The sequence below is a fragment of the Papaver somniferum genome, chromosome 11 (genome assembly GCF_003573695.1).
Source record: "Papaver somniferum cultivar HN1 chromosome 11, ASM357369v1, whole genome shotgun sequence".
NCBI lineage: Eukaryota > Viridiplantae > Streptophyta > Magnoliopsida > Ranunculales > Papaveraceae > Papaver > Papaver somniferum.
The window spans coordinates 13,938,440-13,963,210 of NC_039368.1; the positions used below are offsets into that span (position 1 = coordinate 13,938,440).

The following is a 24,771-nucleotide window of genomic DNA, read 5'->3' on the forward strand; positions in this document are numbered from 1 at the left end:
AACATAGCTCATAATATTGAGAGATTTAAGTCCAATGCAACTTCTGAGATATCCTTATTTAAAGATCTTATGCTACCTGACTCTTTAGATTGGAATGTTAGGATCATTTCTCAAATCTTCCCTGATGAAGTAGTTAGGAAAATATGTAACATTAGAATTGCCAAGGGTAAACCTGATACCCTTAGATGGTTACTAACAAAATATGGTTCCTTTACTGTGAAATCCATGTACAATAAGCTTACAGAAAGAAATGTTGACCACTATAACTTGGGTCAAACAGAAAATTTTTGGTCTCATATTTGGAAACTTGATATTTCCCAAAAAATTAAATTTTTTTCTTGGAAATGCCTTCATAATGAATTATCAACAAACTTAAAACTCTCCAAATTTATGCATGAGGTTAACCCTAATTACCCTCTAGGATGTAATGTTCATGAATCTTTAGAACACATTCTCTTTCTCTGTCCTTATGCTAAGGCTTTTTGGGCTTCTGCACCTTATCCTGTATCTGTGCATACTAATTATAACACTACTTTCATGGACATATGTAAGATTTGGATAGGTAAGGGAAACCAGTCAATTCACCTAGAAACTCTCTTAACTAAGGCATGGTTTATATGGAAAGAGAGATGCAACAAGGTCTTTGAGAATAAAGAGCAATCAAGTACTCAATTAGGTTTAGAAATAGGAAGATATATACAATTCTGTAATAAAGATATCTCTCTAACTAGGCAGATGACAATCAACTCAGCTGAGCTACCAAAATGGAAACCACCTAGGAATTTTAATCTGAAGCTTAATATAGATTCAGCTTGGATTTCACATATATTGCTTGTAGGTTTTTCTTTAATTTTGAGAAATGATGCAGGAGGATGGGAAGATGGAAGAGCATGCCCTATCACAGCTGCTACCCCTGAAGAAGCGGAAGCCTTAGGATTTTTCCAAGGAGCTAAATGGGCTCTGGATAAGGGATGGTCCAATTTCAGTGTGGAAGGCGACTGAAAAAATCTCATCGACTACGTAAATGGGATCCCCTCCCAACTTGAATGGCAGAACCAGTCTCTGATGAATGAAGCATTTTGTAACTTCAACAAATGTGACAACTTTTTGGGTTTTTTCTATGTTCCTAGAATAGCAAACCACGTGGCTGATACTTTAGCCAATGGGGCAAATTTTTTTGTTAAACTTACTGATTGGGATAAGAATCCCCCTGCCTGTATTTTATCTAGCTTGGAAGTAGATAAACCTAATGTAAGAGAACATCACCTTAGAAAACTCTACTATACAAGATGTAAGGCTTGCTAATTCCCTAAATTAGTTGTTTGATTGAATCTTTAACTTACAAAAAAAAAAGAGTTTTCAGAACTACTGAAATCTGGACTCAGGATAAATATGCATGCCCAGTACGCGTACCCAAGATATCTGAAGTTCATGAACATAGGTAGGTACGCATACCCATTACGCATACCTCACGGTCTTGAGTTCCTGAATAGCCTAAGGGTATGTATACCCAGTACGCGTACCTTGGTCATTTGAATTCACGAACGGGTTCATAGGTACGTATACCCTTTTTCATAACTACCCAGTACGAATTTAGTAGATGCTCATGAACTATTTTCACAAATATGTTTAACATGCTACAACCTTCATCGACACCTCTAAGACATCTTTGATCACTAAAATACCTTGTGCGCATGCATCATGATCAAGTCTTAAGTATTTTAATGAGCACGATATTATTTATTAGTTCTCAAAGCGTAATTTCCATGAACTATCATTATACACGGTTCCGGTACTCAGGACCATAATGTATATTCTTCTATATAATTTCAAGACAAACTTATCATACGCTACATGAGCTCATATTAAGAGTTTCATCTAGACAACTAAAGTGTTTGCTTGAATCTCAAGATATCTTAGCTTGAATTCTAAGCAAACCTAATCTAGTCTATAAATAGAGAGACTCAAACAACTGGGAATTTTAATCCCTGGCACTTATGTGTCCTAGTCGTTTTCTAGAGTCGTCCTATAAGAACCTAAGTTTCATATGTGAAACATAATTGGGTTTACGACTTAAAAACTTCCTTATAGTGTGTTTGTTTCATGGGTATGAAATCGTATTCCCGAGAATATGATTCCATACCCTTGTTTGGGATGTGTAATAACCGCAGGAAGTCTATTCCTTTACTTTTAGGTTTCCCAAATATGGGGGAATAAAAAACCCACCTAGAAGGTGGGTTTAGTATTCCCGTCGGTTGGGAATTGATTTTCTTTCAATATATTTTTTTTAGTAACCATTTCCTTACTTTTTGATCCTAATCCTGACTAAACCAAACAAGATTAAAGGAATCATATTTCAAGGGAACTATATTCCTGGAATCATATTCCCATGTATCGCATTCCCTTCCCATCAACCAAACACGCCGTTAGGGATTCGTGAAGCCGAGTCCTACTATCTTTACCTTGATAGTTCGTGTATCCTGATCTTGTTCTTTATGTTACCGAGGATTTCATAATCTCTTTCAGTAACGAGAAAGATATCAATCGTAAAGTTCTCTTCATCTCTTTCAGAAACAAGATAGATATTTAAAAGAGAACATTATTTAAATACCCCTCAAAATCCATCCTTTGAAATATACCCTTTTCAACTTAAAAAATACCCCTCAGTGGAAGCAATCAGCACAAGTTGCTTCCAAAAGTGAAAGCAACCAACACAAGTTTCTTCTAAAAAGTGAAAACAACTTACTCAAGTTGGCTCCAAAATTGGAAGCAACTTTCTTAAGTTGACTCGAGAAAAAAATTATTTTTTTATCCCTCGGGGGTATTTGCGCAAAGTCAACAAAAATGAAGGGTATTAATAACATTCCCACTATTTAAAACTCTTCTGCATTGATCGATTTAAGATTGTTCTTGAGAAATGGTTAATAATCTAGGCTTCTCAGCTAACAGAGTGTAAGTGTTCCTGCTTTTTGAGGTTTGCTAGATTTGTCTATTGCAAATAGATTTCCAAGCTTTGATCTATTCGATTTAAAAATTGATCAAATAGGATTATATATTAGAGGAAGATTGGTATCAAAAATATTGAATTAGGTTGAAGCAACTCTTAGGCTGTAAAGGACGTCAACTAAGGGAATCAATGGTATAGAACCTTGCGAGGTTCAAGAGATGTGAGGATCATGACTGCAACTAAATTACTTTGAGGGTTAACTCGGACTCAACTACATTCTAGTCTGAAGTCTGGTAGTAGGCTAGTATCTACAAATCTGGAAGACGTCCTTGGGATTTTCTGCAGGTGCAGTTTTCCTCGTTAATGTGTTTTTCCTATTCTGCATTATCTTGTTTAACATTGCTACAACAATATATTAGGATTAACACAAGTAGTAGTCGTCTGGTTTTATGTTTTTTCGATTCTGCATTATATTGTTTTATCTTTGTAATAGGATTAGCACAAGTAGTACGTAGTCAATCTTGGTAAAAAAGTCCATACAGATTGTGATTTATTACGAGACTCGTTCTTGTAGAATTCATATCTCGAGGGATAGATAACAAGTTTCATACTTGGCAGAATTTAGATCCTATCTATTTGGATATGACTAGATTGATTTTGGATATTGATTTTTGAGATCGTTCAAGCACTCTTCTAAATAATCAGGTTCACGGACTTTATTATCTTGACTTTCTAATTGTGAATAGAAAGAGATAAAAACTCTATATACATATTGTTCAATGATCTTTCATTAGATCTACTTGCAATTGTATTAGGTTTTGTTCATACAGGTTGCCGAAGAAAAAGTTGGTAGTGTACTTAATACCCTCTCCTTTTCAGTTAGAAAACTTGTACAAGTTTCACAATGAAGTAGGTTCACAATGAAGTGATAAGATAAATAGTAACCTCCGAAAATGCCGTTAACCCATGTACAGCTGCTGCCGAGGTTGAAATAAGATCATCATCTTTACACGCATCTGTATTATTCTCACTGAAGTAGAAGGATGTATCATCGTAGTCATCTAGATTTTCAAAAAGTTTCACTATATCAGTTTTCATAGTCCCAGTCAATTATTAATCAATTTCAGAAGTTTATAACGGAAAAAATCTAGCAAGGGTTTCAAGAGCTAGTCCAGCAACGTGCATAATGATTAGATACTTTGATCAAAGTCTAGTGAAATTTCGATGTCAATCTCTTGCTTATCGCATTACGAAACTAGAATCAAATAAGAATTCTTTTATGACTTGGGATCATAGACCTACTTGTTAAGTTCGCAAGCCTATTCAATAAGTATTTCCTGATATTTCAATATTATGCTCATTGAGTTCGAATCTAGAAGAGATAATGGTTCCTAACCTCCGATTTTGTTTGAGTTCGCGAGTCTAAGTTTTGAGTTCATGAAACTGGTGGAGATAGAAGAGTTCTTAAACCCAAAATGTTACTTGAGTTTGCGAACCTATATTTTGAGTTTACGAACATAAATTAGAAAGGTTTCTCCTAGACTTTTTTTAATTGATTTCGCGAATCTAGTTACTTGCGTTCGTAAACCTAAAGTGTAAAACGTTTACAAACTTTTTTTGGGAAATAGTTACATTTTTCTTCATTTTTTTTCAATAAAAACTCGCATACACTTACGGGTTGCAATTCTTAGTTAACATTGAAAATACAGGTGTACCAAAATACACCACAAACTTTTTCTTAGGCAACCTGTATGGACAAACCTAAATACAATTCCGAGAGTTCAACTTAATGAATCTCATCAAGGGATAATATTCATAGTTATATCTCTTCTTCCCACAATCATAAAGTTTACAGAGACTTGTTTGTGAACCTGATCTACGTGTGAGAGTACTTGGATGATTCTAAAGATCAATATTCAAGAATCAATCAAGTCGTATCAAACAAACAAAGATGGATATATGTAATTTGATTGATTTACGTACAACCTGTGATATTTCAATTATAAAGATAAACAATATAATGCGAAAAAGAAATAACACAGACACCAGAAATTTTGTTAACGAGGAAACCGCAAATGCAGAAAAACCCTGTGACCTAGTCCAGATTGAACACCAAACTGTATTAAGCCGCTATAGACTCTAGCTTACTACAAATAACTTCAAAATGGAATGTAGTTAAGACCGAATCAAACCACCACAACAATTTAGTTATAGTCGCGCTCCTTACGCCTCTTGAATCCCAACAGGATTCCACGCAATTGATTCCCTTAGCTGACGTCCTTTACAGCCTAAGAGTTGCTTCAACCCAATTGAAGACTTTAAACCAATCTTCCTCCCGCAGATAAGCATGTGGTTTCCTTTTTGATCGTAGATCAAGGTGAGACTAGAAATTGATTGCAATAGACAAAGTCTAGCAAACCTCAAAATCCGGAACTTACGACTCCCGAAGAGCGGGCTAGATTCTTATTCACCCCACAAGTATTAAACCCGTGGAATCACAAAGTCTGAGACGAAGAGAACTTTGCGATTTCTATCTATCTTGTTTGATGGAGTAAGAATCAACAATCAAAACAAGATCAGGATACACGAACTATTAAGATAAAGATAGTTGGAGCTGGATTCACGAATCCATAGGTGAAGTCTTTTTAGTCGCTAAACCCTAGAATGGTTTGAGGGAGAGGACGACTCTAGTCTACAACTAGGACGCACAATTAATAGTGTCAGGGATTAAAAATCCAAGTTGCTTGAGGTTCTCTCTTATATAAACTTTCAAAGTATAGGTTGCTTTAGGTTTAAGCTAAGATAGCTTTAGAACCAAGCAAACAATATCCACCGTTAGATGAATCTTTGAAATGAGATTAACATACCAAGATATACACCCCGATTAGGATGAACCGTAACTGAATCGTGTATAAAGGCGTTGTTCATGGACGGTTATCCAAATCAGATTAATACGTTGGCGGTTGCAAAAAGGCCGCACGGATTTACTTAAGCCACCAATGGATTTACATGGACCGTGCAAGTTTAGTAAAGCCACTGACGCCTTCTGGTGACCCTCGCGGTCAGAGACGAGACGCGCGGCTGCTTAAAAACCACAATGGGCAAACTATTAAAATTTTCCCGTTTGCCCAACCATTTTTCTCTTTTGTTGAGTTCATAGTGGGATCTAGATAAACAAATCGTTGATTTATTGAGCAAAAAGTCTGCATAGACTGAGAGAAAAACCACACTAAAAAATCGCCACACATAATGCCTCCCCCTGCACGTCTCCAGAAGGGCTGGACCCACTGAGACCCACAAATTAAAAGAAAAACTGTGAGTGACGGTTTTGTCATGTTTGTTTTTCTCGGTTCATAAAGAGCCACTGTTTGTTGAATCCATAGGAATCGTCGTAAGTCTACCTAGTAAACAAAAGTGGGCATTGTGTCCAAAATCTACATTTAAATCTTTAGGTGTCCTTTATCATCAAACATGGGTTTGTGATATCAACGCACAAATCAATCCCCGATTTCCCATTACCCCACTTTATAGAAAGCCATCGATACGAAGAAGATAAGGGCTGCTAAAATTTCACCCCGCGGAAAGCTTCAAAACCAAAAGAAAAAAAAGGAAAAAAAAGAAAAAAAAAAAGAAGGAAAAAAGAAGAGGCTGCTAAATTCCAACACATTTTATTCGTTTAGTCCCAAAATTTCAACTCTCGGAGAATTTTCTTGTGCACATAAATTGACTGCCAGATACATTTTCTTACTAATAAAATATTACATGGCCGACAAAAAATCAATAAACAAATGAGAATTAGCTGAGCCTAATCCTTTGTTTCGTATCTCCCTCTTGTCTAAGAAAATTTTTAAGCCCTCCCAGTTAGTTTCCAAAAAATGAATCAAGAGCACTGCAACAACGCTGTCACTAAATCCAGTAACTACGTAGTCGGGCAACCTCAACCAAGCTGTCCACCCACAGTAACTAGTGGTGCAGTCTCAGTTATTAGTCCGAAGTACTGTGCACCTTATCCAGTTGACCTCTCAATTATCAGAAAGGTTCTGAAATTGACACATGATAACTATACAGTTTCAGATGTTAACGGAAATCCTGTTTTCGATATCAAGGATGAGCTTACTCTCGTCCGTCACCACCGTGTCTTACGTGACCCTGCTGGAGTCCCTATTGTCACTATTCTTGAAAAGGTACAATTTTATTGCATTCCTGTGTTTTGTCAATCATCCATCCAGAAATCACTCGATCAATGAGGCAAACAAATCAGTGGAGACATTTATAACCAGCTAATTTTCACAAAATTCCAGTATGTGGAGATTTATATATAACACACACTGCATTTTGGTTCTTATATTCAAGTAATGACTGCACGCAGGAGGTTTAACGTCTTCAAGGGAGATAGCACAGATATGAAAGACCTCGTATTCACTGCGAAACAGTCTCATTGTATTCAGTGGACTACCAAACTAGATGTGTTCTTACCAAACAACACAAAAGAGGATGTGTGTGATTTCAAGGTCAAAGGTAACTGGTTGGAGAGGTCTTGTACTGTATATGCCGGAGATGGAGACAAAGATTCTAATAACATCATAGCTCAAGTAAGCATTCTGAAGTAATTTCAATTAGCAGTTTTTTTCCCCCCCGAGAATTCGGTAAAGCGTCTTCTTAATCATGCTTGTTAAACAATTGATTGCAGATGCACAAGAAACACACAGTAAACAGCGTGGTGCTCGGAAAGGATACATTTAACGTCACCGTGCAGCCAAATCATGACTCTGCATTTGTTATTGCAGTTATTATCGTCCTTGATGCCGTTAACGACCTAAGAGCTATGAGATGATGCATATTTAGCTATAAACTTCGTCATTGCTTTCCCTTTTCTCCTTTTGTTGTGTGTTATGCTTCTGCTGTTTTTGTAATAGTAATCATTATAGCAATATGTACTTTTGCAACATTGATAGCAATGAATGTAATTTTATGTAGTAAACTAACGTGTAATATGTGACACTATTAAATAAAATGAGTTATTTGGCATCAACCTTTATGTTTTACTGGCACTGAAATTTGGACATCATGACCAAAATAGAAAAAACGGAAAATAAGAACAACCAAATGAAAAAGAAAAAAGGGTCAAATAGATCCATTTCAAATGCAGATTTTCTTGGAAACTATTTTTAAATTTGTTGGTAAATTTATACTCTAAAATTGGTCTCTCACTATCACTAATTTTTATCGGAAGAAAATAAAAATCAATCTTCAAAGGAAGTTTTGATCAATAGGAAAGTACCAGAGACACAATGTTTACCTCCTTGACAGCAAGAGTTGATAAGGCAACAAGTGAATTGCTTGCCGGACCTGATTGGCATATGAACTTTGCTATTTGTGATTCCATGAATAATAATCTCTGGTAATAAAATATAGTATAGGATTTTGAAATGCAGCTTTCTTTTCATTCTCAAATTTTTGTAAGAAATTCATCAATGGTTTGCTTTTGAAATTTTGGCAGGTTAACAAAAGATATGGTCAAGGCATTGAAGAAAAGATTGAAGCATAGAAACCCAAAGATTCAAGTACTTGCTTTGACGGTATGAATTGCAAATAACGAATCTACAAACTCAATCATTGCTGCATTTTTGAAATTGTTATGTTAATTCTCTTCTGCTTTTTGTGTTCAAGCTTTTGGAAACCATGATGAAAAATTGTGGTGATTACCTGCACTTACAAATAAGTGAACGAAACATCCTTCGCGAACTTATTAAGATCGTTAGGAAGACGGTAAAATTGCACCTACCTGTTCCTTGTATAATGTGCTTACTGCTTAACTAATATCATCTCACTTCATTTTCATGGGTTTCATTTTGTTGCCTGCTTTTTTGAGCATGATTGTATAAAATATATCAACAGTTTAATGCGCAAGTGAGGGATAAGATTTTGATACTGATTGAAACTTGGCAAGAAGCATATGGTGGTGCCGATGGGAAACGACCTCAATATTACTGGGCGTACACCCAATTAAGGGTAAGCGTTGCTGATTCCGGCCATATGCATTCTCTACTTTATTTATTCATGAAATAAGCGGCAGATACATTCTCAAAACCTGGTCGAAATATCATATTTGTGAAACAAACGTTATGCTTTGAGAACCACATCCAAACCTGATAAATTGCTAAGAAGCTTGTATTAATGCCAGAGAGCTGGAGTACAATTCCCTGAACGCCCAGCTGATACAAGTCCAGCATACACACCACCTGTTAAACAGCTGACACAAGGACAATCACAAGCAGGGTCAGAACTGTCAAGGAGTAGTTCACTAAGCCTGAAAGAATCAGAATCTTCTGATCAGGATAAGAGTGAAGAAGTGGAAAGTCTAAGGTGAGGAATTTGAAGCAACTAGCTCATTGCACTATAGCTCTCTGTTCATGTTACTATTTATTTTTCACATATCTGTTACTTCTATCGCCATTTTGTTCCGAATTCTCACACTATCTCCATTTATCTGTGATTTGCTACTTCAGTTTATCACACATGGACTGTATTCGGAGTATTAAGGAGGTCCTAGCTGACATGTTATACAATTTTAACCCTAATGAATGCGAGGTACATGCATAATGCTTGTTAACAATTGAACACCAAAAAAAAAAAAAAAATCTGATAGACCTCATTACCTAACAATATATACACATTTTATACCCTTCTGATACAGCCAAACAAACGAGAAGTGATGCTTGAGCTTGTGGACCAGTGTCGCTGCAACCAGAAAAAGCTTGCTCGGTTCCTGAATTCAAATGGGTGAGTCTTCTGTAAATCCCATTACAATCAGCCAACTTTACAGCTATCCACAAACATTTGGGAGGATATTTGAAGTTATATTCGAACAGATTGTGAAGCTATAATCAGATTCTCCCGTTTGACAGTTTTTGTGCATGTGGCAGTGATCAGGATCTCCTTACACATGGCCTCCGTTTGAATGACAGTCTAAACAATGTACTTGCCAAATATGATGCCATAGTGTCTGGTCAAGTCCTGATAAAAAACTCCATCCCTAGACAATCTGACAACACAAAAAGGAGCCCCCCACAAACTGAAATTGTAGACACGACGCACAAACAAACAGAAATAACAGACATGCCTAGACAAACTGAAATCATTGACCTGAGCCCTAAACAAACTGAAGTGCAGAAAGTGAGCCCTGCGCCATCTGAAGTAATTGAACTGATCCCAATATCAAATGAGACAGAAACAGACATAAATACTTCCAAAAAAAAACAAGTTGACGAGGAGGACGGAGAGAATGATCATGTCATGTTGCTTCACAGGTTGGTCCTATTTCGTTTTATTTTGTTATTCTACTTCAATGGCATTTATTGACATTCTTTAAGATTTCCAAATGTCTAAAAAACTCTGTAAACCCAAATGCAGGCAAACCAGAAATAAATCTAACCTTACTGCAAATGCTGGTGGTGCTGATTCATATGATCTGATCGACATCCTAACTCCAGAAGCATCAATGGTTCCAGCAACAGCTTCCATAAGCACCAACCCATTCAGCTCTTTGGTTCTGACAACCCCACCTCCGCCTGTGAGGACTAACATGAAAGAGCAAGACCTGGTTGATCATTTGAGCATCACACTATCAACGACCACAATTTCACCTCAATCTACTCTAACACCTCTATCACCCTCTAACCAAAACATGCTTCAACTACCGATGTCTCCTAGCGCGTCCCCAACCACAAATGGGCATCCTTATGGGTCCCACCCTTATGTAGAAAATCAGTTACCATATGGGAGTTATGTTGTCCCCTGGGTCCAAGCTCAATTTCATCCTCAACCACAAACACAACCTCAACTACCTAATTACTCATCTGCGTGTCCTCCACCACCTTGGGCAACAACGGCGCATGTGAATGGTAGCCAGATTGCGTTAGCTATGACAACACCTTCTACATCTCTAATGCATCACGTTAATGCTTCTCCGGGTTCATACATGCCCATGCAACAATTTGCTGTAGTCCCAACAAATGGAAACCATGGTACTGCTATGTATGGAGAAGAACAGGCCATGGTGGTTAGGAGAAACCCTAATCCTGCAATAGGACAAAAAGCATTTATTCCCTCTTACAGATTGTTTGAAGATCTAGATGTACTTGGAAGTCCAGAGAGAAAATTTTACAGGATGAACAGCACAGTGTCTAATCAAGCCGCCCTATGAAATGAAACCACAACATAATATGCTTTTGCAATTGTTAATGTTTGCTTTTCTTTCATAATAATGTCTCACAGACTGGGATCTGTCATATTTAAAATTTTGAAATAAGATAGTAATTCTTACTTTCTTAGGCAAACATGCACTGCGCATCATTTCTATCAAACCCGAGCTGTCACCAATGATTTCCACAAGAACATACTCCATCCTTAAACCGATGGAACCGACTTGAATCTCTTGCCACAATCTCTCTCCCTGCAATTTTCGAGATAAATGCAGTTGCTGCATGACAATCTACACATATTCGAAGATTCTTGACAATTGTGATCATAGAACCTGGCGGCGTGCTGAGAAGCCCAAATACAATCGCAAGCTTCTCGCTGTGACCTGATAATATTTCTTCTTTTCTCTGATCATCCACATTCTGCACCACTAAGCTTAAATTCGGTACATATCCAATTTTCTTCATCTTCCTGATTAGTTCCTCCAAATAACTATAGATCTCTTTATGGAGCAGATGTGATCTATCTCCTGATTCAAAGACATGAACTTTTCCCCTAATCTCAATCCACGTACAAGCTTTTTCCTTCCTGATTCCCCTGCTGGACATCAACCTTCTAACTTTTGCAACACCTTCCAGATCTCCAACCAATCCATAGAAGTTCGATAACAATATATAAGCTCCTGCATCATCAGGCTGCAACTCAAGTAACTGCTCACCCACTTTTCTTGTTAACTCTACATTCATGAAAGAAAAACACGAACTAAGGAACGCTGTCAGAAGCTTGACGTCTGGATTAACTGGCATTTTCTCAATGAATACACGTGCCTCTTCAAGTTTTCCAGCTCGCCCGAGGAGATCAACCATGCATGTATAATGTTCCATCATGGGCTGTATAGAATATTTATAAATCATTTTGTTGAAAATTTTCAATCCTTGCTCCACCAACCCTGCATGACTACATGCATATAAAACACCCAAGAATGTAACATTGTTCGGTACAACTCCCTCCATTTCCATTTGATCAAAAGCTCTCAGAGCTTCATATCCAAGTCCATGTTTCCCTAAACCCACTATCAAAGAAGTCCAAGAAACCACATTCCTAGAAGTGATATTGTTAAAACAAAGCAATGCATCATTTATGCACCCACTTTTTGCGTACATATCAACTGTGGCGTTCCCAATTGGAAGATACATTTCAAAGCCATGTTTAATAACCAAACAATGTACTTGTTGACCATTAACCAAAGCTGCTAAATCAGCAGAAACCGATAGTACACTTACCATCGTCGTAAGATCAATTTTCATTCCTTCTGATCGCATTCTTCTAAAGAAATTCAGAGCTCTAAGTCCCTCCATATTCTGACCAAGGCCTGAAATCAATGAATTCCATGACCCCACGTCTTTCTCAAACATGTTCTCAAATATTTGAACTGCTTCTGACGTTAAACTACATCGACATAACCCGCTGATCATTCCATTAACTGCTATCACATCTCTATCAGCCATTTCATCGAACACATTACGAGCTTCGAAAACGCTTCTGGATTTAAAATACATATCCATAAGAGATGTCATTAGAATCAAATCCTTATTGAACCCATATTTGAATATAACACAATGGGTCTGTTTTCCTTCGTTAAGAGCTTCAAGTCTTGCACAACATTTGAGAACAGCTGTGAGTAAGAATCCAGTTACTCTAACTTCAAATGATTGAAGCTGGTTGAAAAGAAGCAAACCTTTTCTGCTTTGCCCTTGGTTTACTAGAGAAATTATCTTGGTAGCCAATGTGGAATTTGGTCTTTGCTGTACTTTGGGGATGGTATTTTGCAGAGTATAAAGGAGGATGACAGGTACTTTAGGTGTCACAGAAACCATTTGTATGAGCCCAGTTTAGGCGTGTTCGGTGTTCGTGAATCCTAAATTTGGCACCGTAGGTCTCATGTCATGTCCCTTCTTTTAAAGTGAGTCTAAGCTTTCTTGCTAATCGATGAAAACCTTCTGAAACTAGCCTTGCAATTTGTACCTTTCTATAGTACCGTCTGCATTTTCATTAAATTTAAGGGAAACCCACTTACAGACTACCCAGTTTTGAGAAAAATATCTGGAGGTGCCGGGTTCCAGCAAAGTAAAAATTGACGTCTAATCCCATTTTTAGTGGGCTTTGGACGCTGTAGTCCACCCCTTCAAAGCCTAGAACGCTCGAGTCCAAATATATCAAATTTAAAATGGGTTAATCCTTTTTCTAACTATTCAATCCAAATTGATTATTCTCACTGCCGAAAATACCTATCACTGATATTACTTCTTCGTAATCCAAGTTTCACGCTTTTATTTCCACGTTTGAAATTATTCTCCAGTGAAGAAAGAAATCCAAGATCTAATTTCTTTCCGTAAAAGTATCTCAAAACATAAATGTAAGAATGAAATAAGCAATCGATTCAATTTGAAAGCCTAAATCGTTGTCATTGGTACCTTTTTTTTGAAGGTTAATCATGCCAGGGGAAAATTTGATGAGATTCAATTTCAACATTGAAGAGTTCATCGTTGAAAGCGATTGAAAAGTTAAATGTAATCTATTCTTTTCATTTAATTTGATCCAACTATTAATTTATCGATCCAGAATATTTTTTACGATTTCAAAAACCTAATATTTTGATTCGATGGTGTCTTTGCGTTTTTGTGATTGGTTTTAGGTTTTTGATTTTTGATTTTGATCGTGTTTTGGTTTTGGTGTATAGATTGTCATATTTGAATTGGTGATTTGGTATTGTGGAAAAGGAATGCCTAAAATTATTGGAATGTCGTTATTGTAAATTTGGTGGTAAGAAACTCAGAATGTCTCAGCATTGTTTTTTGAAGGCACATGAATAATTTAAAATAAGAATTGTTTGATAATTAGGATGTACTATAAAAATAATGAAATGCTGGTCTGAGTAATTTGTCAACGTAGCATGTCTGGTATGCTTAGATTATTGGTTTTAAAATGATGACCACTTTAAAGTGTAAAACAACTGTAAGAGTCTTAAGAATTTCCCCTTATGTATGCATGCCCCTTACATGTTTTATGATCTCTTATAAAGGAGCAGAAGTATAGAATATGCCAATCTGATATCTTCTCGTGTATAGATTTGTTGTATCAGTTTATCAAAAATTTACTTGCAAACTTTTTGCACCAAAATTAACACCTAGACTACATTTTTGGTATCTTGCTTTTGCAAGTGACACAGAGGAGGCTGTTTTTATCATATTAAGTCGCATCTCGGACCTGTAAGTTTTTTTGTTTTTATTTTGGCATATGTTCTATATTCAGTGGGTGTGGTCGCGTACGAATATTTTTGGGGGCTTGCTCACAGCATTTCATTTCAGTCGTAATCTAGAGTTAATTTTCATTCAAATCTAGTAGCATCTGGGGCAGATGAAAGAGATATTCTAACAACTTTAGTTTTGGAAACAATTTTTTCATTTTAGAACGTTAAAACTAAAAACTGCGTAAAACATGTTTAGTATGTATTTGTTAATTTGTCTAACTTCTTGGTACCTATATGTTTAACTTTTTTTCTTTTTCTCTCTCAAAATGAATATGAAGTGAAATGAACTTGGACCAACTTATATGCAGGCATGGTTTGTGAACAAATGGGCAAGAACTGTGACATATTTTCATGGAATAACTTATAACGATGCTAAGAACTTTTGGAGTACCAGAAAGAAGAGATTGGAAAGGATGTTGCAGACACCAACGATATCACAGGAAAACAATGGATAGTCCATTGTCTTAGAGGTACATAACTTTCCTACCACCTCGTAAATTCGCCCTCTTTGAATTCAACTTGATGATTAGAGTGTGTACATTGAATTCCGCTACATATATATCCAACATTTTTAGGAATGATTACTGACTATCAACTTAAAGTTATCGATTGGGAATAGTTATACACCTGCTTATCATTAATGTGCACATAATTATACACCTTTTGATTGTTAATGTGTACATAATTGTACACCCATTGTGCACTTACACCCACCCATTAATGAATCTCAATATGTAGAGGCACCTGGCACAGATTATCATCTTACAGTCTCCCGTATGAACACTGTTAAGATATTTTTAGCGTACAAAAGACAATTTTTCATTTAATCTAATTACAATGTAGATGACGTGACACTTAGCCCAAATTTTTAATGTCTGTGCCAAAAGCACACAAATAAACTCTGATGAGATGAGATGACCATCAACAGTCTCAGTATAGAGTCCATATACCATGTTTTGCAGTGTATGCAACGTGAGAAATAATGAAATGTTTATCTTTGTAGTGAGTTCTTTGAAGGGATGATTTCTAAAAATTAAAGTGTTGATATATTTTTTTTTATGACACGTACACTACAACAAGATAGAGTCTGTAGTTTCAATGCTTAATCATTGGGGAGGGTCAACTAGTAAGCTTGATGTTTATTGGGGGAGGACCAACTGGTGTAGACTTGTTGGTAAGCTTGCAGTATCTAAAAATATGTGTATTTTCTTGTACACCATCTGTATGCGTTTCATGTAAAAGCGCACTGTTTTTATTGTGCTTGTTATACGAGGTGTGTATGCTTGTACACCAGTTATGTTATAGGAAATGCACTATATCTTATTTAATTTGTGGTTCTTATCCAAGGATAGCATTTGATTCCATTGAAAAGCATTACATGGAAACTAGGGTGTACAAACTAGTGCACATGTGAAAAAAATAACTCCATAAACTTATACTTGACTAGAGTGTACAAACTGGTGCAAACTTATACTTGAAAGGATGATTTTTATCTGTGTAATGAAAAACATTACATGGTTTCTTACACCTAAACTTATACTTGTAAGCATGCTCTTATAGGATACTGTGAAGGTCTCACATAAAATCTGACTTTCAACTATTTTTATATATTGAATTGTTAAGTGTACACAGTTGTACACATGTTGATTCTCAATGTGTACATAATTGTACACATGTGGACTTTTATGTACTCACTGTTGTACACCGGTTTGTCAATGTGTACATAATTGTACACCTGTTTGTTAATATGTACATAATTGTATACCTATTTATTTTATTGTGCACATAATTTCACACCTGTTGATTTTTAATGTGCATATAGTTATACACTTGTATTGAGCTATAATATGTATCAATTTGGTTTGTGGCATGTGACAGATTTGTTAGGAAGGGAAACTATGATTCTTATTTCTGGTATGAATTTGTTTTAGCTAATTATTTCACAATTTTGCGTGATTTATCTAGTAATTTTGAGTGCTATGCATGTAGTTATGTTTATGCTGTTATTATGAGATATATGTTTACCCAGGAATGTTTGAGACTTGTTTCTATGCTTGTTCTTTGCTTATATCATATGTTAAAACTTTTGATGTGGATGGGGATCAAATGATTGTTTAGGCATTAGATCATTAGTAAAATATGTGTCTCAAACTCTCAACCTTTTTATTTCTCTCAATTGCAGGAGAATGAAGGTCAAAGCTGATAAAGATGGGTCCTCGCCTCATGCTTCTATGCTTGCAACCCAAGATGTTGCAACTGGGTGACAAGTATTTTGTTTAATTGTGTACTTGGTTCCTTTTTTGATACCCACCTTAATATTGGTCTCAGCTGATAATAGGATTTCGTGCATTAGGATATCTTAGTTGAAAAAGTAGTTTTTATACATATTTTGGATGGGTGTATATATTGGTGCACTAATGCAATTCCCAAGAAAAAGTAGGTTTGTGTGTGGTTATGAATGATCGTATTTATGCATGTTTGAAGTGGTGTGCATATTGGTGCACCTGTGTATTTTTCATGAAAAAGGTTTGTGTGTGGTTATGAGTGATCGGCTTTTGTGCATGTTTGACAGGGGTGCACACATTGGTGCACCTGTGTATTTTCTATGAAAAAGTAGGTTTCTCGCGTTTTACAGCGGTGTACCTATGTAATTCCCATGAAAAAATAGGTTTGTGTGTTATTATGAATGATCGTCTTTATGCATGTTTTGAAAGTTATGTTTTTTCTGTGGAGGTTGTATTGAATTCTAGTATGTTCCAATTTGGTTTGCAGCATGTGACTGATTTGTCAGGAATGGAAACTTTGGTTCGTATTTGTTGATATTAAGTTTGTGCAGTTAGACCCAAATGGATTGTGTCTCTTAATTTATAACTGCCTAAATTTTTATTTTCATCCTGTTCTTTTCTTTGTTTCTTATGTGGTTGTTAGTGAAGGTTATCACTTTTTCTTCTATGGTTTCTTATGTTTTATTTTTTTTCTTGGATTCAGGTTAACTGCTAACCATCCTATGAAAATCATACCATTCTTCAGCAAGAGCTTGACGGTTTGATATTTTTGTCAGTATGTGTAGACTAAAGTCGCAGGCTGACTATCATGAATATTGAATGGTTGAATGGTTGAGGTGTTACAACTGGCTATGAAGCAATTGCAGGTGATGCTATGGGAAATTTGGAAGAACGAGTTTGCTTTTATGTTGCATTACAAGGAATGGTACAACTGATTAAGTGATGGTAGAACTCTGAAGTGGTGATATGATGAATAAATATGAAATGCCGATGGAATTGTAAAGATGAAATCTGAAATGTGTGATGTTGGTGGTGCTGAGGAGCACGAATTTATGTTGTTGTTGGATGGGTAGTGTTGCTGCAGAGAAGTGCAGCTAAGATTGGAAAGCTACATAAACAAATAAAAATTTGAGTTGAATGGTTGAGGTGCTCTAGTTGTTTGCAGCAGCAGGGTTAAGAGTGGTTGAGTGTTGGATCTGGTGTTGGTAATGAGTTTGGGTTGTAAACAGGTTGTATTTTCGTAATGTGTACATGTTTGTACACCAATGCAAACTAATTTTTTTTTAAAAAAATAGAATTATATAGTCATATGGGTACTCTTTTTGTAGCTATCGGAAAGAGCTTTCTGAATATATAAAGTTCGCGAATTTTGGACAAACGGTTCGAAAGATAAATTTTTTTTCTTCTATATTATTTAAAACTGTTGACATCATCATGAGTCACTTTGGACTAAACTGCAAATATTTGGACTAAATTGTAAAACAAATGTTATTTATGTACTTTCCATAAAAAGGACTAATTTGTACCTAGTTGAATGGTTTAGGACTAACTAGTATACTTGGATGGGATTTTGGACTAAACCGTATTTTTCCCAAAAGCAGATAAGAAGTTAAACAACCTGGCTAAATTGGGGCCTATACCACTTAATTGGGGCCTATAGGTTTTTCCTTCTCACACCACAAATTACTCTAGGCACCCAAACCTTATAAAAATACTAATTTACCCCCACATTAATTTCTAAAACTCACTCATATAAATTCTAATCTTTCTATTTTCAGTAAATCCAAAATCAAAAAAATCTAAACCTAAAAAATCTTTCTATTTTATCATAAACTTTCCAAATTCTCAAAACCCTAATCAATTTTTTTTTCATCCTCTACTCCGACGATCTTCGATCCAACCAAGAAGAAGGTAAATCTCTATCAACCTATCTACTTATCTTATTGATTTACATCTTTAATCATCGTTTTTGACAAATCAAAACTCTGATTACACCCAGAATCGGTTTTTATTGACCTATCGAATAAACCGATTCTGGGTTTTGTTTTCGACATGAAGAGCATGCACAGTAATCGGTTTACATAAAGATTAACATCAACCGATTCTGGCTTAGAAATAAAATATGAAAGTACATCGCCAGAATCGGTTTATATATGTAATATGTATAATCCGATTAATATAGTCTTTTCATATTTCTTTCATTATCGGGTTACATAGTTTTCTTTATGTACCGATTTTTAACTTGATTTTTTTTTTTGTGTAGAATGGACTTCGGACACCTACCATTCTACAATCGCGAATTAACCGTGGAGGATATCCTGAGGCAACCACAAAGAGTGCTAGTAAGGAGCCTATACAAGTTTGCATTCGGAGCTGAAACTCGTCTTGGCCAAGCCCTCGCATTGATTGATAAGCTTTCACTTGAAGAGCTTATTGAGGTCATCACCTTCGCCAGGATGAGGAGAAACCTGATTTCATCTGGGAGGGAGCTCCATGCAGAAATGGAAGGTATGTGGGAACTAATGGCTGAAGCACAAGCTGCTGCTCCTGATGATGGTGATGCTGGTGCTCCTGCTGATGGTGGTGCTGCGAATGCTCCCGGTGGTGCTGCTGTTGCTGATGCTGGTGCTCCTGATGTTTAAGTTCTTATGTTTAAGTTTTAGATATTAAAAGTTTAGGTTTGTAAGACTTGTGGTTATTTTAAGTTCTTAACACTCTTTTAAGGTTTTTATTTTAGATGATATCTGTATTGAACTTGATGAACTTGAAGCTTTAATTGTAATTATGTGTTTCTCTATAATTCTAGCATGACATGCCAAGAATCGGTTTACTCGATATGTCATTATAAACCGATTATGCAAGCCAATCTTTCTGGATGATTTGGAATCGGATCACATTTGGAAATATATAAACCGATCAGTGTTGGTGAAAATTCAAAATTTAAAATGACTTTAATCGGTTTACTTTTGTCGCAAGAAAGACCGATTCTTGTGGCATATAAACACAATCGGCTTTTATTGTCCTTCTAAAAGACCGATTATTTCAAATTATTTCACGTTTTTCAAAAAAAATAGTCGTTTGAGACTTTCTCCATAAATAGAGACCTCACCCTTGGACCCCATTTGCCCCAAAATTGATCATTTTATTCCCCCTCACTCCATATACTCCACAACTACTCATTTCATACATATACATACAAGAAATGACATCATTCGACTCCGCGGAAGATTTGGCAATCACGAAAGCATGGTATGCGGAAAATCGGCTTAGACGTCAATCCTCCGAAAGGGAGGATTCAACAACCTTTTGGGTTAAAGTACACAACAAATTTATCCAAGAATTTGGAAATCCTAACGCAAGAAGTGTTCAAGCCATCCATGAAAGGCAGCTAGTCATCGAAAACGCGATACTTGCTTTTTTAGCTCTCCAACCTCCGATTTTTAACGCTCGCCCCTTCACCTTGTCCATTGCACAATTTGTAAGTAATTTTGTGATTTTTTTTACGTAACCCTTGTTGTGTTATCTTCCAACGAAACACCACTAACAAATGTAAGCTTGTTTTTGTGTTTTTGTAGCACGAAGTCGTGAAAGCGCGCTACTTGGAAGTAAAGGGGGAAGCATTCGCCTTTGATGCAAGCTATCACTTCTTGGCAGATAGAATCCCGGAGGATAACCCGAACTACCTGGATGCGGTATCGTCTTCGTCGGAGGAAGATTGATGGATTTAGAAGTTTTTGTAAAGGTTTTGTGGGTAGACCTCTATGTAAACCCTCACGAGACTATAACTCATCCACTAAGGTCGCCTAGGGGTTTAAAGTATTGATGCATGTTCTAAATGCATCGTACAATAATAATGCAATGAATGAAAATTGGTAATGAAAGGAAAAATCGGTTTATATATGTCATAAGTAAAATCCGATTTTCACAATTGATTATAAAACATGTCAGTGTTAACCGATTCTGGATGTCCTCTGGTAATTCTAAACACCAATCCAGAATCGGTTTACAAGTGAATTAACGTAAACCGATTATGAGTAATTTTTACGAAAAAAATCAAAATGTTGATGTTTTGATGAACTCTCTAACATTAGTTAATCTCACATCCAAAACAAAATTAATCCCTAATGCGATTAATTAGTGCTAATTAATCAGGAGTAAAATAGATAGTTTGGTAATTATTTTGATAAGGGGTGGTGTGAAGTGATTTCTAGTGACATTTTTTTGTCATCTAACCATAGGCCCCAATTAAGTGGTATAAGCCCCAATTTAGCCAGGTTAAATAAGATCCGAAAAGTTTAAAGACATATTTGTTATGATAGAGACAAAAGTTTAAAGACATATTTGTTACAAAATAAAAATAAAAATTTGTACCCTCCTAGCATTGTCATGTCAATATGTGACACTATCATAAGATTGGCATGACCATTAATTTTCAACTGTAATTACCAGAGAGAATATGTGAGGAGGGATGTTATTCCTCCTCTCTCTGTCTTTGTCATTCTCAAGACTGCCTGCATAGCACAAGAATATTGGGCTACACTATTCTCACTCTATGAATGGATTAGGAACCCATCCATTGTGATTTTAGGACTAACGCCTACAGAGGATCATAAGACTGGTAATTTTTTCAATTGGATGCAGCAACAACTAAGCTTTCATCTGACTGTATTGTTTGATACTTTGATACCATAAGCTACAAATGTGCGTTATTATGCATTAACAGCAGCACTCTTATAGGAACGTAAATTCTCTAATGCAGCATTATAGAATCCAACAATCAAATCTTTTGAAGAAATCTTAACAAAAATATAAGGAATTACGGGAAAAAACACCAAATCTCATTCAAGGAAATAAAATGTTACAGCAGTCAGCAGAGATCTGAGTTCATACTAGCAACTCAATATTCCTGTGATCTACTTCTAATAATACTACTACTATTAAATTGAAAGAACCAGACTACTACCATTAAGTCATACTAAGAACTTAATATTGGACTTCCTAATCTTTTCTACTACTACTGAAGTCAAAGAACCAGTCCTTGCCCTTGCCTTTGCTACTACTACCAAGGTTTTGTAGCAGCTGCTTTAAAATTCACAAAGTTCACCTCTTCTTTTAAAGTGCACTTCCTAATCTTGGACTCAATATTTTGGGAACCTTCAACTTGGATCTTTGACTTAGCTTATAACTGCACCATTTCTGTTCTTAACACAGTCATCCTACTCCGAGTGATTTGTGCTTTACCTTCTAAATCTCTCATCTTTGCTTCAAGTTCCTCTCTGATTTTCCTGTTATTTGCTTCATCTACTGCAATACTCATAAGCTCGTGATAGATTTCCCAGAGCTTCTCAACATCATAACCCATGCCTTCCAGAGTTGTGAGCTGAGAAACATAATGTTCCATAAAATCAAAAAACTTAACAGGGTCATCAGTTTGAGAAAATGTAATATCAAGATGAACGAAATCCAAGTCTAAGACTACCTTCATAGCATCACGAATACTTGGAGGGTAATTTTCGAGGGGTTTAAAATGAGGGTTTTGATGTGGAAAAGTTTTGAAGACTTCCTGTTTAGTAGTCTCGAATCCATCGGAAACGTAGAGACAGTGAGTGTAGCATGTTAAACGATATTGTCATGATTTCTTGGGATAATATCTTGCTCTACATGGCATGTATATCTTGTATATTTTGTTCCCTTTTTCATGTATATTTTGTTTCTCTTTTTATCCTTTGTTTCTTGTATATAAGAACAGATGTATTGTATCTTGTTTACCACGTTGAATAGAATCCGATCATTCACAATATACATGTCATGACAATCTCTGTCATGGCATCAGAGCCTGGTAAGATCTAACAATCCATCTTCCGCTGCAATAACAAACAACAACTAGATAAATCCCCGCCATTCCATCTCTCTCTTGTCTGTGTTTAGATTGTAAAACTCAAACCTTAATATCCAAAATCCTTCCCTGTTATTGTTCAATATGTCGCCTGAAGATTATCAACCTATTACCGTGAAGTTTGATGGAACAAACTATAATCATTGGTCCTTCCTTATGAGAAGTTTTCTCAAAGGAAAAGCTATGTGGAAATATATTGATGGCAAAGCCAAAAATCCTAGTACTGTTACGACTGGTGTTGTTATTAGAGATAAACAAACTGAGCCTAGCAAAGACAAAGAAACTGAAGAAAGCCTTGAAGACTGGGGTATCAATAATCACAAGATACTGACATGGATAAGCAATACAGTGATCACCTCCATAAGTATGCAACTCACTGGTTTTGAAACTGCCAAAGAAGCATGGGGTTTTCTTTCAAGAAGATATACCCAAATCAACTTTTCTCAACGTTACAAACTAGAACAAGATATTCGATCCATGAAGCAACAGATGGATCAGTCAATCTCATATTTCCATTCTGAGATGTCAATTATATGGAATCAACTAGCACTCATGGAACCAAATTGGACTACACATATTGAGTTATGGCATAAATACAGAGAAGAGTCACGTCTGGTTCAACTTCTGATGGCGTTAAGAGATGATTTTGAGATTATAAGAGCTTCAATTCTTCATCGGTCACCTCTCCCTACGATGGAAGCTGCGTTATCTGAGCTTATTACTGAAGAAACTCGGAAGCGGATCAAGCCTGAAATACCTGCTATGTTTGCAGTTCTTTCACGTACAAGTTTTAGTAATACCTTCAGTTCTCAGAGAAACTATCGTGACATCTCACAGGTTCAGTGTTACAACTCCAAGAAACCAGGTCACTTGGCCAAAAACTGCACTTTACCATCAACACAGAGTGTATCACAAACATTATCCTTTCAAGCTCCAACCAATCAAAGTTAGAATTCTTAGATTCAGTGCAACTATTGTAAAGAACCTGGTCATACAGTAGGAAACTGTACATATCCATCTTCAAGAAACATGAGAGAAAGAAGAAGGATAAATGTCACTGCATACACACCTGTACCATCTATTCTTGCAGCACCTGCACTGGAAAGAAGTCATGAAACATCAGCATCTACATCAAGTAATCTTGCTGATATTCAAGAGATGCTCAAACAAGCCCTTGCAATTGGTAACAATAACACTACAACAACGTCAGCTTTCTCTTTTCCTACAGGTACATTTTCAAACGGTTGGTTTCTTGACTCAGGTGTTTCTAATAATATGACATTCAATTCTAATATTTTTGAAAACAAGCATCCTATTGTTACACCCAAAATCCAAACTGCAGATGGATCTGAGATAGCTGCTAGTCACATTGGTCAGGTTAAAGTCTCAGACAAAATACGTATATCTGATGTGTTACTTGTTCCAAAGATCAAGATGAATCTTATATCAATTGGGAAACTATGCAATCAGGGTTTTAACATTTATTTCTTCTCATTTTACTGTGTAATACAAGATCCCAGGACAGAGAAGCTTGTTGGGATCGGCCGTAGAGTCGGTAGACTATATCTCCTTGAAACTCTAATTGTTCCTCAACAATCAAAGAATGAACTTACCGTTGCAGATGCAAATTCCCTTCATTCTACCGTGTCTCCATTTATGTCTTGGCACTTTAAGCTAGGACATGTCTCTTTTTCACGTCTTACATATATGATCAATAAAGTATTACTAGGAACAACTCAAGTTGATAACGAACCTTATTGCATTTCATGTAAGTTGGGTAAACAACCTGCACTTCGTTTTAATAATAGTGTTACTTATTCAGTTGAACCTTTTGATCTTATTCATTCTGATGTGTGGGGAAAGTCTCTCATTGCCTCTAAGAGAGGGGCTTTGTATTATGTTATCTTCATTGATGATTTCTATCGTTTTACATGGATATATCTTTTCAGCCCTAGATCAGAATTCTTGAAAATGTACACATATTTCTCTAGAATGGTCAAAACTCAATTTAGAATATCCATTAAAACCTTTCGTGCTGATCAAGGAGGTGAGTATATATCAACTCCCTTCAAAGAATTTCTTAAAACAGAAGGTACTCTACTTCAGTTATCCTGTACTGAAACTCCATAGC

At 36.2% G+C, this 24,771-nt stretch overlaps 3 protein-coding genes and 2 long non-coding RNA genes across 5 annotated transcripts; 3 read left to right on the forward strand and 2 right to left on the reverse strand.

The window, feature by feature from the left end:
- Nucleotides 1–6,792: 6,792 nt before the first annotated feature.
- On the forward strand, nt 6,793–7,954 carry LOC113324151 (protein LURP-one-related 15-like). The gene is made up of 3 exons (XM_026572479.1): nt 6,793–7,154; nt 7,317–7,539; nt 7,638–7,954. The coding sequence occupies exons 1-3, from the start codon at nt 6,823–6,825 to the stop codon at nt 7,779–7,781; spliced, it is 699 nt and encodes a 232-aa protein (XP_026428264.1). The 5' UTR covers nt 6,793–6,822; the 3' UTR covers nt 7,782–7,954.
- A 179-nt stretch (nt 7,955–8,133) lies between these two features.
- On the forward strand, nt 8,134–11,274 carry LOC113323459 (TOM1-like protein 6). Its single transcript, XM_026571776.1, has 9 exons — nt 8,134–8,348; nt 8,448–8,526; nt 8,618–8,716; nt 8,846–8,959; nt 9,132–9,313; nt 9,457–9,538; nt 9,645–9,730; nt 9,874–10,257; nt 10,361–11,274. The coding sequence occupies exons 1-9, from the start codon at nt 8,239–8,241 to the stop codon at nt 11,151–11,153; spliced, it is 1,929 nt and encodes a 642-aa protein (XP_026427561.1). The 5' UTR covers nt 8,134–8,238; the 3' UTR covers nt 11,154–11,274.
- LOC113323461 lies at nt 8,975–10,504 on the reverse strand. Its single transcript, XR_003347623.1, has 3 exons — nt 10,383–10,504; nt 9,607–9,716; nt 8,975–9,200 (listed from the first exon to the last, which is right to left on the reverse strand). It is a non-coding gene; the product is annotated as an uncharacterized LOC113323461 (long non-coding RNA).
- LOC113323460 (pentatricopeptide repeat-containing protein ELI1, chloroplastic-like) lies at nt 10,892–13,165 on the reverse strand. Its single transcript, XM_026571777.1, has 2 exons — nt 11,274–13,165; nt 10,892–11,028 (listed from the first exon to the last, which is right to left on the reverse strand). Exon 1 carries the CDS (start codon nt 13,024–13,026, stop codon nt 11,323–11,325), a length of 1,704 nt encoding a protein of 567 aa, XP_026427562.1. The 5' UTR covers nt 13,027–13,165; the 3' UTR covers nt 10,892–11,028; nt 11,274–11,322.
- Nucleotides 13,166–13,508: 343 nt separating this feature from the next.
- LOC113321225 lies at nt 13,509–17,968 on the forward strand. Its single transcript, XR_003346558.1, has 4 exons — nt 13,509–13,719; nt 14,768–14,929; nt 16,642–16,726; nt 17,448–17,968. It is a non-coding gene; the product is annotated as an uncharacterized LOC113321225 (long non-coding RNA).
- The last annotated feature ends 6,803 nt before the right edge of the window (nt 17,969–24,771 follow it).

Bases quoted from the DNA above. Each gene is read 5' to 3' on its own strand.
- LOC113324151 (XM_026572479.1), top strand. From the start codon at position 6,823: ATGAATCAAGAGCACTGCAACAACGCTGTCACTAAATCCAGTAACTAC. The intron at 7,155-7,316 runs GTTTTGTCAATC...GACTGCACGCAG, and splicing joins CAATTTTATTGCATTCCTGT to GAGGTTTAACGTCTTCAAGG. The intron at 7,540-7,637 runs GTAAGCATTCTG...AATTGATTGCAG, and splicing joins CTAATAACATCATAGCTCAA to ATGCACAAGAAACACACAGT.
- LOC113323459 (XM_026571776.1), top strand. From the start codon at position 8,239: ATGTTTACCTCCTTGACAGCAAGAGTTGATAAGGCAACAAGTGAATTG. The intron at 8,349-8,447 runs GTAATAAAATAT...AAATTTTGGCAG, and splicing joins TCCATGAATAATAATCTCTG to GTTAACAAAAGATATGGTCA. The intron at 9,731-9,873 runs GTGAGTCTTCTG...TGCATGTGGCAG, and splicing joins CGGTTCCTGAATTCAAATGG to TGATCAGGATCTCCTTACAC.
- LOC113323460 (XM_026571777.1), bottom strand. From the start codon at position 13,026: ATGGTTTCTGTGACACCTAAAGTACCTGTCATCCTCCTTTATACTCTG.